Source organism: Suncus etruscus, chromosome X (genome assembly GCF_024139225.1).
Source record: "Suncus etruscus isolate mSunEtr1 chromosome X, mSunEtr1.pri.cur, whole genome shotgun sequence".
NCBI lineage: Eukaryota > Metazoa > Chordata > Mammalia > Eulipotyphla > Soricidae > Suncus > Suncus etruscus.
The window spans coordinates 67,304,918-67,322,951 of record NC_064868.1 but is presented as its reverse complement, the minus strand read 5'-3'; the positions used below and the strand labels follow the sequence as shown (position 1 = coordinate 67,322,951).

The 18,034-nt window shown below is 34.8% G+C and overlaps 2 protein-coding genes across 2 annotated transcripts in view; one reads left to right on the top strand and one right to left on the bottom strand.

Moving 5' to 3' along the window:
* The window catches only part of POF1B (POF1B actin binding protein), an 81,523-nt gene extending 72,010 nt beyond the window's left edge, over positions 1-9,513 (top strand). Inside the window, exon 15 of the mRNA XM_049766919.1 lies at positions 9,375-9,513. Within this exon, the coding sequence (XP_049622876.1) occupies positions 9,375-9,513 (139 nt within the window). The remainder of the gene's footprint in view (positions 1-9,374) is intronic.
* PCDH11X (protocadherin 11 X-linked) overlaps positions 1-18,034 on the bottom strand; it is a 1,221,358-nt gene that overhangs the window by 966,008 nt on the left and 237,316 nt on the right. The window lies entirely within an intron of this gene.

Below are 18,034 nucleotides of genomic sequence, written 5' to 3'. Positions count from 1 at the left end.
GCGTAGCCAGGAGTAACCCCTGAGCATCTAACGGGTGTGGCCCGAAAAACCAAAAAGAAAAAGAAATGCACATGAGGAAATACACATAAATAAATACACATATCTACCTGATATGTTGAAAAAGCCCAAGGTGGATAGAGTTTGTAATATGGCTTCAGCTAATGAAGTGATCTTTCAGTTGATGACAGTGAAGGAGATGTCCTGCAGCTTCTAGGTTAAGTTACGGGCTAAGAGCAGTCCTTGAGCCAGGACCCCTTGAAAAAGCCAATTCTGGTCATGAGCAGAAAGCTATGATAATTCGAGGCTGAAAGGTTGCAGGGGGGCATTGGTGTAGAGAAGTGGGGTGGTATTCAAGGGCATAAGGGTTGTTGATGTATAGGGGTAAAAAGTTTTAACAGGATAAGCAAGAAATCCAGGATAAATTAGCATAGGATACCAATATAAAAGGTTTTCTGAATGGCAAGCAGGGGACAGTGAAGGTAGAAAAGCTATGTACAACATAGACAGACATTATGTACAACATAGACAGACATTAGGCTATTATAAACGTGGCCACTGCACACACAAACATACATATATTCTTGATCAATCAATATGTTACAGCTGTAAAACTGACCCATCTTGGGTGGTAAATGGGTCAAAGCACTTCATAAATAGAAAGCTGCCCAAAAAGGTAGTGAGGAAGTTTTAGCTATGACTGTAAATGTGTCATAAGTTAGATTATGAAGATATAGTGAAACAATTGGCTTCTCCATATCTTGTTTTGAGCATATAACAAAAAAAGTTTTTTCATAAGTTGATAAGCATCCTATAATGACCACTGTAATAAGAGCTAAGAGATTACTGTAATATGAGTTTGGAGCATCCAACTTCCTTCTCCATAGATTTCTGCTTTGATTTATGTAGCTGTATCCATTGCTATAGGACCCATTGAAATATAAAAAAAAGTATATAAGATGCTGAAGATTTCACAGAGGAGGTGGGCATATCCAAAACTTTGTGATCATTGTCTCACTGCAATTTTACAGTATGCCATGTAGTGACTTTTGCCTAATTCATCATAATAATATGAAACAGAAAATAGGTTGTACTTCTCAGATTTGTTCTTAGAATCGATAACATATGGTGAAAAGTTAAGGTTTTCTAAGGGGAAGTCCACATAGGTCTGCAATTTTTCCTTCTGCCTGCCCTTGTAGGAAAAGTGTTTCAGTTGTATTAAAAGCACAGGTGGTAATTTCCAAATTTCTATATTTTTAGAGAATCCCACTGTGCTCTGCAGTGACTGCAATAAATCTGTATTATCTGTCAATTTTTCTTCTTTGGAAAATAAATTAAGAATATCCTGCAAAGTGCATTTAATTGTGGATGATAATGGCAAAGATAGGAGCATAAAAGTCTCAAATAGTTGAGACTTTTGTGACAAGTGAGGCACTGAACTGTGGATGTGAACTGTCTTGAAAAAGTAAAACTCTTAGAGACTAATTGAGCTGCTTGTGTATCTGCCAAGCATACTCTGCAGCTTTAAGTCATTGAGATGATAATTATTTCCCTCTTCATATGTTTCCTGCTTATCAGCTTTATTCAGGTCTTCATGGAGACTATTCATCAGAAATAAAAGTAGTTCATATAAATCTTGTTGGCTTTGCCTTGCAAATTGGTCATTGATCTTCCTAATAGTTATCTTAAAGACTTTTGAACTGATATTCCTGTGCTGTGCTGTCCTGCCCACAGAGCTTTGATAATTTTGCTAAATTCTTCTGTCACTTTTCCTTCATGTCCCAATGGATTTGACCTGTTAAAATCATCCTTGTATAGTTTCAGTTAAAATAATCATTGATCTAAGATTGATCTTTATTCCAATATGATGCTGACTATTGCTTTGTAGTTGGGGAAGAGTTGGGAAAGCAATGTCTTTCACATTATTTTTTCTAACACTTGCTTTAGCTACTCGTGGGTGTTTATCTTTCCAAATTAATTTCAGGAGTGTTTGATCCACTTTTTTTGACGACTGTCATGGGTATCCTTCGAGGAATTGCATTACATCTGTACAATGCTTTGGGGAGTATAACCATTTTAATTATGTTAATCCTCCCAATCCATGAACAGGGTCTGTGTCTCCAATTCCTTGTGTCCTCTTTTATTTCTTGAAGCAGGATTTTGCCATTTTCTTTGGATAGATCCTTCACCTATTTAGTTAAATTGACACCATGGTACTTGAATTTCTGTGTCACTAATGTAAATTGGATTGTGCTTTAATGTCCATTTTTTCTCTATCGTTAATTGTGTATAAGAAGGCCATTGCTTTATGGTTGTTAATTTTGTGGCATACCACTTTGCTATAAGAATCTATTGCTTCTAGAAGCTTTTTGGTAGAGCCTTTAGGGTTTTCTAAATATAGTACCATCTCATCTGCAAACAGTGAGAAGTTGAATTCTTCCTTTCCTTTCTAGATGACCTTGATATCCTTTTCTTGCTTAATTGCTATAGCAATTATGTCCAGTACTATATTAAACAGGAGTGATGAGAGGGGACAACATTGGCTTGTACAAAATTTTAGAGGAAAGGCTTTTATTTTACTTCTATTGAGTATAATATTTAGGGGAAGCATTTATTTAATTGAGTTTTGTCACTATATCCTACACTGCCTTGATAGTCTCTTGTGACAGATATGTTATAAATATAAAGAATGCTCCATTAAATGTAATTACCTTTTTGATCTTGTTGCTTTTAGGATACTACCCCTATCTATGGGAATTGTAATTGTGACTAGGATATGTCTTTGGGTACTTTTCTTCAGATCATTTTTTAGCTATCACTCTTTGAGCATACAGGATTTGGATGCATGTACTCTTTCACTCCAGGAGTTTCTCTGCAATGATGTCCTTGACTATTGATCCTTCCTGGGTATTTTATTCCTGGGTCTCTTTGACTCCAATGATTCTTATACTGTTTCTGTTGAGTTTATCTAAGACTTCTATTTTTGTCTGTTCACATTCTTTGAGCATATTTTCCATTGTCTGATCATTTGCTTTAAATATCTTTTCCAATTTCTTCTGTTTTATGGAGTTATTATGCATCTCATCTTCCAGCTCAGTGATTCTGTCCTCAGCTGCTGTTACTCTGTTGGAGAGGCTTTCCATTGAGGTTTTCATTTCACCTGCTAAGTTGTTCAGTCCTGTTATTTTAGTTTGGAGTTTTCTTATTTCTATTTTTACATTCTTTTGATTCTTATTTGTAGTTTGTTCAACTCGATCTATGCTTTATTTGAGTTCTGTGAACATCCTCCATATTCCTTCTCTATACTCCTTATTTTAGAGTCTAAATAGGTGGTTGGCATTTCACAGGTAATCAGAGCTGCTATCTTCTTTCTTTTTTTTTTTTTTGGTTTTTGGGCCACACCCGGTAACGCTCAGGGGTTACTCCTGGCTATGTGCTCAGAAGTTGCTCCTGGCTTGGGAGACCATATGGGATACCGGGGGATCGAACCGCGGTCCTCCAAGGCTAGCGCAGGCAAGGCAGGCACCTTACCTTTAGCGCCACCACCCGGCCCCAAGCTGCTATCTTCATTCCCTATGCATGGCATTGGCCTGCGTAGTTTCTCCATCATCGTGTTTGTAGTGTGATGTTTCCCTTATGTTGTGACTAGGATCCTCGTGTAGGAGATGGTCAATTGTTGTGTCCCTGATCAATAAGTTGTTCATCTTTGTATTTTATTTTAGAGGTAGAATGCCATTTGTTCTGATATAAAAATGGTTGTCCCAGGGTCTGGAGCGATAGTGCAGAGGTAGGACTTTTGTTTTGCACCTGACTGATCCAGAAAAGACCTGGGTTTGATCCCCAGAATCCCATATGGTTTCCCAAGCCAGGAGCAATTTTTCAGTGCATAGCCTGGAGTAACACCTGAGTATCACTAGGTGTCCCAAAAACAAACAAAAAGGCTGTCCCAGCTTTTCCCCCCAATGGCTTGTGTAACTTTCCTCCATCCTTTTATTCTGAGACTTTGTTCTGAGATTTTGAATTTGTTTCTTGTAAACAACATTGTATTTTGTTTCCTGATACAACCCTTTACTCTGTGCCTTTTAGATAGATTTTTTTAGTCCATAAATATTCAAGGACAGTATTTAATGAAAATCTTGTTGTGCCTTTATATTGTTTAGGGTTGTTACAGTTACAGTTGCTTTTTGGTGTATTAAGTGACCTTTAAGTAGTTCATTTAGAGTCTGTGTTGTTATGACAAACACTGCAAGTTTTTTTTTGTGTTTGAAAGTATTTTTATACCTCCTTCCCATACAAATGAGACTTTGGATAGTAGTTGAATCTATGTTTCTTCCATTCAGCAATTTGATTATTTCATTTCACTCTTTTCTTGTCTGCAACAATTATTATGGGAGATCCGTGATTCTTTTTTTAAATAATTTTTATTGTAACCAAAAATGAATAACAAATATTTCACAGTAATATTTAAGGTACATAGTGACAATGAATCATGGCCATTCCCACCACCAGGGTTAGCCTTCCTCCACCCCTTTTCCCAGCATGTGTCCCATGAAATCTGTGATTCTTTTTTTTTTTTTTTTTGGTTTTTTTTGGGGCCACACCCGGCTGTGCTCAGGGATTACTCCTGGCTGTCTGCTCAGAAATAGCTCCTGGCATGCACGGGGGACCATATGGGACACCGGGATTCGAACCAACCGCCTTAGGTCCTGGATCGGCTGCTTGCAAGGCAAACGCCGCTGTGCTATCTCTCCGGGCCCGAAATCTGTGATTCTTATGTTTATTTCTTTATATTAAGGTTTTTCTTCTTTATGTCTAAAAGAAGCCCATGTCTTCTCTTTGTGTTTTTTTTAAATTTTGATTACTATATTTATTTGTGTTGTTCTCTTTGTGAATATGTGTTTAGTATTCTATTAGCCTCTTGGGATTTTTGTTTCGTTTTGTTTTGGGGGAAGGGTCACACTCGGCAGTGCTCAGGGGTTACTCCTGGATCTATGCTCAGAAATTACATCTGGCAGGCTTGGGTGACCATATGAGATTCCAGGATTCAAAACAACATCCTTCTGCATGCAAGACAAATGCCCTACCTCCATGCTATCTCTCCGGCCAAGTCTTTTGGGTTTCTATAGAGGCCTCTTCCCAGAGAGTGGGGAAGAGCTCTGCTATTACTTCTCCAACTACTTGTTCTTCCCATTTTGCTTTTCCTCCTATTATTGTATTCTCTTCTATGAAATATTCAGATTATTTCTCTTATTTTTGTTCTATAAGTTCCTTATATTTTCTTCCATCCTTTGTCTATCTTTTATTGGCTTCTTTATCAACGCTGGCTTGTAAATTTTCTTCACATTTATTTATACATTTCTCCCCCTGTGTGATGATACTATACCTTGATAACGTATACCTCAGTTTCTTCAACTCTATTTGCATGGTTTCTTGCATATTCTGAAATAGGTCTTTTTTGAGTTGGTTGATTGTTCATTTATTATTGCTTAATTTTGCCTAGATAATGCCTCCTTTATTTCTGTTGTTAAAGCATTAAGTGTTGGATTTGGAGTGATAGCACAGCTGTAGGGTGTTTTTCTTGCACAAGGCTGACATAGATGGACCTTGGTTCGATCCCTGTCATCCCATATGGTCCCCTGAGCCAGGAGTAATTTCTAAGCACATAGCCAGGAGTAACCCCTGAGCATAACAGTGTATGACTAAAAAGGCAAAAAAAAAGGCATTAAGTGTTGATTTTAGGTCCACATCTACCACTCTTGGGCACTTTGCTGGGGTTATGTATTTTCCAAGGATTCTCTCCATATTCCAAACTGCAGTTTACCTCCATTGTTTTCCCATATTTTGTATTTTGTGGGTTGAAATGATAGAGTTTCAGGTCCTGGTTACTTAAAAAGTGGTCTATTTAGAAAAAAAAGTGGTCACAAACACATCTGCCTTACAGGTTACATTCCTAAGCATGCAGGGTTAATTGAGTAAGATAAAATTATCAGCTAATTAATTGCCTTGGTGGACTGTTCTTAGTCCCTTAAATGTCTGAGAGAAGGGAGTGCTAATGCCCACCTGACTGGATATATCAGATATGAATTGGAATTTCTTTACATGAACATATTAGTATTGACAGTGGTTTGGAGCTGGGAGGGCCATAGTCTGTGCCTAGTGTTTGGGTGAACTGGAGATATGGGTCATTCTGTGAGCTTGAAGGACCAGGTTTGGATCCAGGTCTACAGAACCCTCCCCTCAATTGTAACACTGGGATGATGGAACATTGTGTGATTGATATTCAACTATCAACAACTTTTTAACTCTATCTCATGGTGATTTAATGATAAATGTATCATTTGTACTGAATTTTCTCATTACTAATATCCTTATTCATGATACGCCCATTATTTTTTATTAAGCACCACATAATGTGATAGTACGTACTTGAGCATTCAAATTATATGGTATTAGTGTTTATAAATTATTTCTTGAGATGAAGTTAGTTCTTAGAAAATTTCATATTTTAAAATATTTTCTTTATGCCAGGAGAGATAGCACAGTGCTAGAGCATTTGCTTTGCACATGTCTGACCCAGGACAGACCTGGGTTCTATAACCTGGCATCCCATATGGTCCCGCGAATCTTCCAGGAACAATTCTTGAGTGCAGAGCCAGGAGTAATCCCTGAGCATGGTCGGTTTTGACCCCAAAACAAAACATTCAAAACAATTTTTCTTTAAACCCTAGTATAATATTCTGTGATCTGATATTACTATCATCCCAATACTTACACTTGTCTATACACTCTTTTTACTATCGCTCTTTGATAGTCCCCTTGTATTAAGAATTATTTTTGATCCACTTCTTTGAAGAATGTCATGGATATAGTTAGAGCATTATATCTGTACAATGCTTTGGTAAGTATTGCCATATGAATGATATTAATCCTGCTAATTCATGAGCAGGGTATGTGTCTACATTTCCGTGTGTCCTCTCTTATTTCTTGAAGCAGACTTTTGTCGTTTTTGTCGTTTTCTTTGTATAAGTCCTTCACCTCTTTAGTTAAGTTGACTCCAGGATATTTAAGTTTATAAGGAACTAATGTGAATGGGATTGTTTTTGAAATATCCATTTCTTCTCTATCATTATTTGTGTACAAGAGGGCCATTTATTTTTTGCATATTAATTTTGCAGCCTGCCACTTTGTGATATGAATCCATTGCTTCTAGAAGCTTTTGGTAGAGTCTTTAGGGTTTTATATATATAATATCATATAATCTGCAAACAGTGAGAGCTTAATTTCTTCCTTTCCTTTCTGGATGCCCTTAATATATTTTTCTTTCTGAATCGCTAGGGCAAGTAATTCCAATAATATTTTGAATACGAGTAGTGACATAGGATAGCCTTGTCTTATACCAGATTTTAGAGGAAAGGTGTGGCCCAAAAAACAAAACAAAAAAAATAATATTTGCCAGTGGCCTATGGTAGATGGCCTTGACTATATTGAGAAAAGTTTCTTTCATTCCCATCATGATGAGAGTTTTTTTATCAAGAATGGGTGTTGAAAGTTATCAAATGCTTTCTTCATATCTACTGATATAATCATATGACTTTTTCTTTTGTTGACATGGTGTATTATGTTCATTAATTTATGGGTGCTAAACCATTCTTGCATTCTTGGAATAAAATCTACTTGGTCATGGTGAATGACCTTCCTGATGAGGCATTGGATTCTATTTGCCAGAATTTTGTTGATGATCTTTGCATCTGTGTTCATCAGGTATATTGGTCTGTAATTTCCCTTTTTGGCAGCATCTCTGTCTGGTTTTGGTATCAAGGTGATGTTAGTTTTATAAAAACTATGCAAATCAAAAATATGATGCAAATCAAAACAATGATGAGGTACCATCTTATACCACAGAGACTGGCACACACCATGTAGAACAAGAACAATCAGTGCTATTAGGGATGTGGAGAGAAAGGAACTTATTCATTGATGGTGGGAATGTCATCTAGTCCAGCCCTTATGGAAAACAATATAGAGGTTTCTTTAAAAAAAAAATTGGAAATAGAACTCCCATCTGATTCAGCTATACTACTCCTAGGGATATACCCTAAGAACACAAGAATACAATTCAAAAATCCCTTCCTCACCTCACACCTATATTTATTGCAGCGCTATTTACAATAGCCAGCCTCTTGAAACAATTAAGATGCTTTTCAAGAAATGAATGGCTAAAGAAACTGATACATAATACACAATGGCGTATTATGCAGCCATAGGAGAGATTAAGTCATGAAATTTTTCTATACGTGGATATAATTGTAACCTATTATGCTGAGTTAAATAAGTCAGAGTAGAGAGATAGACACAGAATAGTCTCACTCATCTATCAGTTTTAATAAAATTAAGGACATTATTGTAATAATGCCCAGAGACAATAGAAATGAGGGCTGGAAGGACAAACACAATTTACTTCACAATATGAAGCTCACTACAAAGAGTCGTGCATGCAGTTAGGGAAATAACTACATTAATAACTATTATGACAATCTTAATGAGTGAGAGAAGTAGAATGCCTTTCTTGAAGACAGGCAGGGGTTGGGAAGGAAGAAGGGGGCATTGGTGGTGGGAACGTTGCACTACTGAAAGGAGTGTTCTGTTTATGATTGAAACCCAACTATAATCATGTTTGTAATGGTGGTGCTTAAATAATTTATATTAAAAAGTAGAAATATTTTTGTTATTTTGTTTTGCTATTGTTTGGGGGATATGCCCACAGTGCTCAGGAGTTAATCCTGGCTCCAGGCTCAGAAATTGCTCCTGGCAGGCTAGGGAGAACAGATGGGATGTAGGGGATCAAACCTGTGTTGGTCACTTGCAAGGCAAACACCCTACTGACTGTGCTATCACTCTGGCTCTGTGTTAGAAATTCTACCGATTTGGTTATTGGAAAATAAACTCCCTTCCCTATATTAACTCTTAGGACTTCCAGCTTTCTTTCCTCAAACTCAGTTACTACTAACCATTGCTATGGTCAACCGCTCTCAGTAATAATATTTATGCAGAACCCTCTATTATCTACTTGTATCTTCCTATCTTTATGGCACACTGATATAAAATGCTTGACCATTTGGCACACATTTAAATTCTGTCACCTTAACTTGGTGACTTCCCTAGTATCACTGTTTTGTACTTACAGTGTTCCTTCTTTATCAGAATTGTTTATTTCTTACTAGTTTGAAAATAAAAGCACGTTTTCCATTGAAAAGTGTTTTGTTTTAGAAACATTGCAAAGTTAAAAACCTCCAACATTATGATAATGAGAATTAAACTGTGTGTGACTAAAATGAGTGATGTCTTAAGTAGTCTAATAAACTAACTTTTCTTTACAGGTACAGGACACAGTATCCAATTCTAGGCCTCCTTTATGATGACTATGAATACATTCCACCTGGCAATGACACACAAACTATAGTGATTGAGAAAATAGAAGATAAATGGACTCGCGTAAGTTCATTTGGGTATTTGTAATCACTAGAAAATCATAGTGAAATATAACAAAATATCAAAATGAACAAAAATCCTATAGAGTTTTTCTTTTAAGGTATTTCTCCCCAGCTGAAGGCTCTGTGTATTACCAGGTATGGCCCAAACATCCTCAAATACCATTCCTAAAATATTTCCCTTACTGATATAGTAAGAATATAGAAACAACTTTAAAATTAATTATACATGAGACAATACAATTGGTTGTATAAACTATGTTAAATTAGGCATGATTTTAATTCCAAGAGTAAAGTAATTAACACTTTCAATTTTATTTCATTGTATTAGAAACTGATTTCAGGTTTCAAAAAAACCTTCATTTTTTTTCTCTAATACAGTTATAAAGACATTTATGCTGATGGTGAATGAAGATAAGGCTTTTGTGAACAGAATTTGTATTACAATTTTGGTGTGATACTTTTTATGTATATTAAAATTATTGGAAATTTGAATTTAGATATATACATTTTTCAGATGATTAATACTACTGCAATTTACTGTCACAATCTGCCTTTTATAAATCCCTTCAAGATGACTATGTAATATGGGTTCTTAGCATTTTCTTAAACAAATACATTGCTAGAAGGGCTGATATACAAAACCATTTTCTTACATATGACAAAACTAAATATCTAAAAACTTTATGTATCTAATAATATTTGAAGCAATGATATTCAAACATGAGATATGGGCATACATTTGTTTTTTGTTGTTAGTTTTTGGGCAACACCCGATAGTGCTCAGGGATTACACTTCACTCCGTTCAAGATTTCCTCCTAGCTTGCTTGAAGGAACCATATTGGATGCCACGGTTTGAACTAAGGTTAGCAGGATGTGAGGCTAACATCCTACCTACTCTCTCACCCCTATGTGCAGACATTTTTATTTGTATCAAAACTGGTGAGTGGATGTTAGATATGTTGCCAAATACTCTAACATGTGCAAGATAGTATCCACAACAAAGAATTATGCATCCAAAAATGTTCATAATGCTGAGGTTGAGAAACTTGCCAATGCAACAAAATGGTGCAGTATTTTCTTACAACATAGTATACCATCGCCAAGAAATTCTAAGAGTATGCCATTAATAGTGATGTAAAATAAATTCATATCCCTGAATTTCAAGATAATGAAAAATGTTGAGAATTACAGCTCTAAATCTATATGTAAACTGAAGTTAAATTATGGAAAACATAGCCTTTATTTATGCTAAACATCTTAAGACAAACAAGAAATCTAAACTATGGTTGTTAATATTACAAAGTGGTTATCCTTGAGGGAAAGACTAATAGGAATGGAGTGTATGGAGTACTACTAAAAAAAGGAAGATAAAAGTACTGTTTCTTTTTTTCTGCTTTTGTGGCCTATTGTCATACAGCTGTAAAATTATTTTACTTTTTCCTGTCACTGTTTATGAGTTAATTAGCACAAGTTTCCTTAATTACATAATCTTAACCCTCAGATGATTTACGTTAAATTCTGGCTATAAAAGTTGCAAGGAAAGCAGCAAAGAGAGAAGCTTGGCTGGATCACTCTGATACAGAAGCTGCTCAATCCCTGGCCAAAATGCACTTACAATCTAAATGTAATTACTTACAAAATTAAGGATACTTGTGCTAATTAACTCAGAAAAGGTGAAAGGAAAAAATATAAAATGAATAAAAAATATATAACACAGATCCACACCAAGTTGTGCTTACTACTGGCTCTGACATTGAGGGATTACTTCTGGCATTTCTGGGATATGATATTTGGTGCTGGGGATCAAAACCAGGTTGGCTGTATTCTACCCTTTATTCTAACTCTCTGACCCAATTTTCTATTTCTTGTGGTGTTGGTTTCACTTATATATTTAGTTTGGGAAAGCGAATTCAGTTGTATGCTTATATGTATTCTTTTTTATATGTATTTTTATTTTTTGTTTTACTCTGCCCAATATTATATACATTTTACAGTTGCAAACATGTTACTGATTGAATTTCAGTAATGTAATGTACAAAGTCCTTTACCAGTGCACATATCCCACCACCAATATCCCCAATCTCCCTTCTACCCTTCCCCCTGCCTGCCTCTGTGGCAGACATTTTTCTTCTCTCTAATCTTTTCTTTTAGACATTATGGTTTGCCATCTTGTTACTGAAGGGGTATCATGAATATCACTTTATCTCCTTTCAGCAACCAACTGGTTTTGTCAAGAGTGATTATTTCCAACTATCATTGTCATATTATTTCTTCTCAGAACTCCAAAATAAAGTATCTATAGTAGTCCTTACTTTTCTTTTTATGAAAAACATACATGAGGGCTCAGAGATATAATACAGCAGGTAACACACTTTTCTTGATTGCAGCCTACCTGTGTTCAGTGCCCAGCATCCATGATGAGCACCACATATATACCACCCAGGAGTTACCTCAGAGCACAGTCAGGTGTGACTCTAACTCAAAAATAATTGCAGCAATAATTATCAAACTTAACTTATTAAGTGACTCTAGGGATTATCAAGTTTAAAGTATGTTGATGTAAATTCATAAGCTCTATCTTAATTAATAGAGAAATTTGGAAATATTTAACCTCCAAATATGACACCAAAGAAGAAGTGTACTCAATAGGCCCTCTGTTCTTAGAGTATTCACTTAAAAATTTGGTTACCGTATTTTCCCTCTATAAGACACACCTGACCATAAGACTTTAGAGGAGGAAAAAAAAATATATATATATATACTAAAGCAAATGGTGCAACACAAGACATCTTCAAGAGATGGTGGCTGAGAACAACCAGCCCACGAGGCTGAAGTATATTTACAATACACTGGTCCACAGCTTGTTAAACACATTTACCTAACTATTTTTACATCAGAAAAGTTTTTTAGTTAATACAAAAAATAAAGGTTTGCAGCAGCGATCAAATAGTTTTAAATGAAAGCTTTATATGTGACAGTGAAAGTGCATTAACCTGAATCCTCATACTATGTGATATATCTGTGCAATAAAGCGGGTGTTAACAATTCAGATGTCAAGTGGTTAGTATATAGTCTCCTCCCATGCACTCAGGCTTCAGCTCCAGGCAGCATTTGCTCCATAAGACACACACACACAGTTCTTTTGGGGGGTAAAGTGTCTTATGCTATGAAAAATATGGTAAATTAAAACCTTTGATTTACTAAGTAGTCACAGAGTACAAAATTACAATACATTGGTATACATATTTAAAACATCTTACATACTTATGCACACAGCATCTCAAACTGTGAACAAGTTTTTTATTTGTATTTATATTTATTTATTCAGTTTACAGGTTCAATCTATTTATTTATTTTATTACTCATCTTAAATTTTTATTTTTTTACTTTATTTTTTTCTCCCTCCCCCTTTTCACTTTACTTAAGCACTATAATTACATACATGGTTGTAGTTGGGTTTGTCATAAAAAAAGAACACCCCCTTCACCAGTGCAACATTCATACCACCAAAGCCCCCCATCTACTTCTTTCCCCTCTCCTTGCCTGTATTTGAGACAGGCATCCTACTTCTCTCACTCATTAACACTACACTGTCATGATAGTGTAGTTATCTCTCTAACTACACTTACCACTCTTTGTGGTAAACTTCACATTGAGAGCCGGTTCTTCCAACCCTCATCTCTGTTGTCTCTGGGCATTATTACAATAATGTCTTTTGTCTTTCTTAAAACTCATAGATGAGTGAATCTATGAGTCTCTCCCTCTGTCTTATTTCAATCAGCATAATAGATTTCATGTTCATCCATGTGTAGAAAAATTTCATGACTTCATCTCTCCTGGTAGCTGCATAATATTCCATTGTGTATACGTACCACAGTTTCTTTAGCCATTCATCTGTTGAAGGGCATCTTGGTTGTTTCCAGAGTCTGGCTATTGTAAAAAGCACTGCAATGAATTTAGGTGTAACTATCTTTTTGCTGTCTATGAATGAATCTCCAACCCAAAGAAGTTTTTTTGAATGTGTCTGCATCAGTACTTTATTTTTTTTCTTTTTTCTTTTTCTAAAGGCCAATCAAAACAATGAACCCATACTACTCTCCAGTGGATCTAAAGGAATTGGACAATCCTATCGAAGAGTTTCTCCAGCCATTTGTGATACCTGAATCCTTTCTATCACTTTAATGCATTCTATTTAGTAATACGCACTTTTTAAAACTTCACTGCAGCTAAAACATGGGATATAAAAGGCTATTTTTCAACAGAATACTTACTAATATTTAATTAATTTGTTGTAGTAGAGATTTTATAAGTTATTCCAGTAGATGTACACTAATATTAGATGTGTGATTTAGCTAAAAAATTAAGTGCTGTTTATTTACTTAAAAAGGCTAGCCTATTGAATTTTTAAAAATCAGTTTACTTAGTATCATGAGATACTTAGCATAAGTTTGCTTTCCTCATTAAACTTTTGTTCTATGGTTTATTATATGCCACTCTTGAAAACATAATTAAATTTCAGGTGATGGTTATTTTAATTAACAGGGAAATGGGATAATATTTTTAAATAAATAGATCCAATAAATACCACATATTATGCTATTATGGTTCTAAGGACCTATCAGTGTCTTGGAAAATCTGTTCGTTAAATGTATGCATTTTAGCCATTCTACTTCTTTAGATACATAGAACTCTTTATTACACTATAGAGATGAAGAAAGGTAGACTTTTTAAAATAGTGATATAGAACATATAATATTGGAATATTGTCTAAAAACAGAAAAAATAACAATACATTATTTATATCTCTGTAAATTAATAGAAATATATTTAGAGTATTTAATGTGCTTAGAATTTGGTTAGTTGAATCCAAACGACAGTACAAATTAAGTGCAAATATTTTTAAAATACATTGGAACCAAAAAATGAAATTTCTACTTAAAATTAAGAATGATAAAAATAGAAGCTTAGTATTCTTGTCTTTCTCGTGGCTGACCCAGATTTGAATACCATTACCCATTTGCTCATCAAGGCAGGTATGGCACAAACTGAAGGAAAAAAAAGATGAAAGATAAATATATTTGTATTTAAGAAAATACAGATTAAGGCAATAAATGTAATTCTCATGTGATGTTTTCACAGAAATATTTACACATATATAATTCTTAGTATTCTTAACTTCCCATGGTAATTATTTTACTAAGAAAATATTAAAATAGAAAACAGATGAGGGATTCTGAGAAAGTGTAAAAATGAAATGTTTAATAATCTTACATGATTTTAAGTAGAAATTAATATAACAGGTAAAGTCTTAAAATGTTATTCTATTAGATTAACACAGTATCAATGTTACCAATATTCTACAATGCAAATTTAATATTCTCCCTGAACTACGTGGTCTTAACTTTTTCCCTTGGTAATATGAACAACATCGTAGTTTCAACTTGATTGAATACTCATACACATAACTGGAACAATGTAATCAACTTATTATTGTGATATGTGAAAAATTTAGTAGCCTGATATTAACTTTGAAAATTAAAATAGTATTTTTTCCAAAATACAGATGAATAAAGTAAATGTAACAAAATTTAGAGTAGTAAAAATAAACATCCACGTCTCTATCCACTGAATTCATCCACATGTCTGTGTGCCATCCAAGTGCCTATGTGTCATGAGGTGTTTAAACTTAAAAAAATTAAATACATTTTCTTTCAAGATTTGAAATTATAATCAGTAGAAATCTGAGTGATTTTTTCTCATGCTTCAAGTATATCCATTAAAATCATAAAAATGTCATTTGAGTAAAACCTGTTAATCTAATTTCTATTTGCAACATGTTTTCACTTCTGCTTTATCAAATAAAATATATATACAATGATATACAAAGTACTTTTTTTGAGTAAATAAATTATAAAATGTCCTTATGTTTTTTGTGGAAGTTCAATGAGAAAACCTGCAAGAGAGACTTTTAACAAAGCTGTTTATATTTTTCAGAAAGTCATCATCATTTAAGTGTTCAATGTCTTTTGTTTGTTTTTTGGTCCACATCGGTGACGCTCAGGGGTTACTCCTGGCTATGCACTCAGAAATTGCTCCTGGCTTCAGAAATCATATGGGATGCAGGGGATTGAACCCAGGTCCATCCTGGGTCAGCCTCATGCAAAGAAAACACCCTACCGCTAAGCTATTGCTCCAGCACCAGTGTTTTAAGTGACAAATGCAAGCAAATATTTTCCTTATACTGACTACTGGGGACATTTTAACATAGATATCCTGTTGATAGAACTTTTATTTTTAGTGTAGATTGCCTAAAAAATTGAGTCTTCTAGTTCTACAGCACACTTGCTTCAAATGTGATTCCATAAAATGCTCTTCCCATCGTTCCAATATAGTAAGTTTGCTTTCTTTATGTATCATTGGTTTGCAATACTGTAGAATTATATGAGTACATAACTATGCTTCTCAGGGTATAAAGGACTTACTCGTCACTAAAATTCCAGTGCTGTCATATGCTCCATAAGAACCTTCTATCCATTCCTCCTAATAAAAACCCTATTCTTCTGATAGCCACTACAATTTTAACTCATGCTGGGAGCTATTTTTTACTTAAATAAATTTGCTTTATTTATATTTGATATATAAATGAAAATATCTGATAAGTGTCTTTCACTTTCATATTTGTTTAAGCATAATAGCTCTAAGTTCTATCCATTTTGTTTCAAGGTTTTATTCCTAAAGAAATAATGTAAAAATGCACCTCATCAGGGGTGGAGGGAGGACAACACTGGTGGTGGGAATGCCCCTGATTCAATGTCACTATGTACCTAAAATATTATAGTGAAAGATTTGTAATCCACTTTGTTCAAAATAAAAATTATAAAAAAATGCACCTCATCTAACAACTTAGTTCAGGTCACTATTGTTAGAGTTAGTCCCAGAGCAAATAGGAGAGGTGGCAAAAGGTGGCAGGAGCAATTCAGCAGCAAACCTCTAGTAGAAGCAGTCTGGCAGAGGTGGCAGTGAAAAAGTCTCCTCACTCCCTAGCATTTCAGACCATGGTTCTAAATACCCCAGGTCCATTAGTTATCTTGAGGCAGTTACAAGTGGGCTTCTGGTAAATGACCTCATCATATCTGCTTATGGCTGAGCAGGTCCCTGAAAGTTTGTTTTCTTCTATCTTCTCCCTTTTATGTAAAAAAATTTTTTTTGTAAATTTTTATGTAAAATTTTTATGTAAAAATTTTTAACAATATCCAAGTTATATCCACTGCTGATCAAGTTTCAGGTAGATCAGATTGGAAGGATTTCAGGTGAAATCAGGTGATGTAAGTAGTGCTGCAAGACAATCAGGAAGTCAATGGCCCTCTGCAGGTCAAAAGAGCCATGTTTTTGGTCCAGGAGCCCAGGTGAAGAAGACGATTCAAGTAGGTGATGGGCTGATTGCAAGCAGCAGTTCTTTTACTACAAATAAGGGGGTCTGATGCTTCCTTGCCAAACGATCAGAAAAAGTAAAGGAATTTTTGCTTAGGAACAAGAAAATAGAAACTTGTTTCAAGATGCCTAGAATAAAAAGTAAAGCTATATATTTGAAACTACAAGAAACTGTTATTTTAAAGGTGACCTATGTACAGGGGTTTGTTAAAACCTATACAAAAACACCTAACATTACAATTATCTTTCTTAAAGAAGTGAAAACTCTGAACTTTTATGAGCTGGGGTGACAATATTGTCTGACTAATTTTTACTAATAAGGGGTGTTTTAGAGTTGGCAGAGTTTTACTTTTTGACATTTACCCAATAGAAGATAGAGAAAATAAAATATTGGATTCTTATTGGGTCACAAAGATAAATAATCATATTGATTCCTGTACAAAAGTTATATGCAGTTGAACTGCTTGAAAACAAGAGGATACTTCACATGGTTTCTTAAGGTGATGAAAAGCTAAAAGCCTTTCTGAGTCTCAGAGATGTCAACTCCTGATGAAGCATAATAGAACACAGAGTTTCTTTTTGAGACTGTCCTCTGTAGAAATATAAGCATAACCTTTCCTTCAAATGATTAGGTTTCTTGCTACCCAATCATTGTCAATTTTCACCCAGATAGGTGAATTATTTTTTGAGCCTGTTACATATTCTTAAAAGTGTCTTTTAATAGATGTATGGGGTTTTCCTTATGATAAATTAAAAAAATAATGCTAAGGATAAGAAATCAAGCAGGAGCATACAGCCTTTTCTGTTTTTTTTTTTAATAATTTGTATCCACACAGGATGGTTGGACTTCCACTGAATGTGGAGTGGTGGTGGGCCCTATACTGAAGTGGTTCCAATTTAAAAATGTGTGTTCTCTGAGTTATGGGCTAGAAAAGTGGCTGGAGAAGAAATCATGAACTTAGCACACTGTTGTTCATGTGGATCTAGACCCTATAAAATCATGGGCAAGGGAGCTACATAAGGCTGAAATGTGTCTATATTCCCTTCAGAGCCAATGCTTTTCAGCTTTTTAGTACTTTGTTGGACAGAAGAAGAATGTAACGTGCCTACTCCT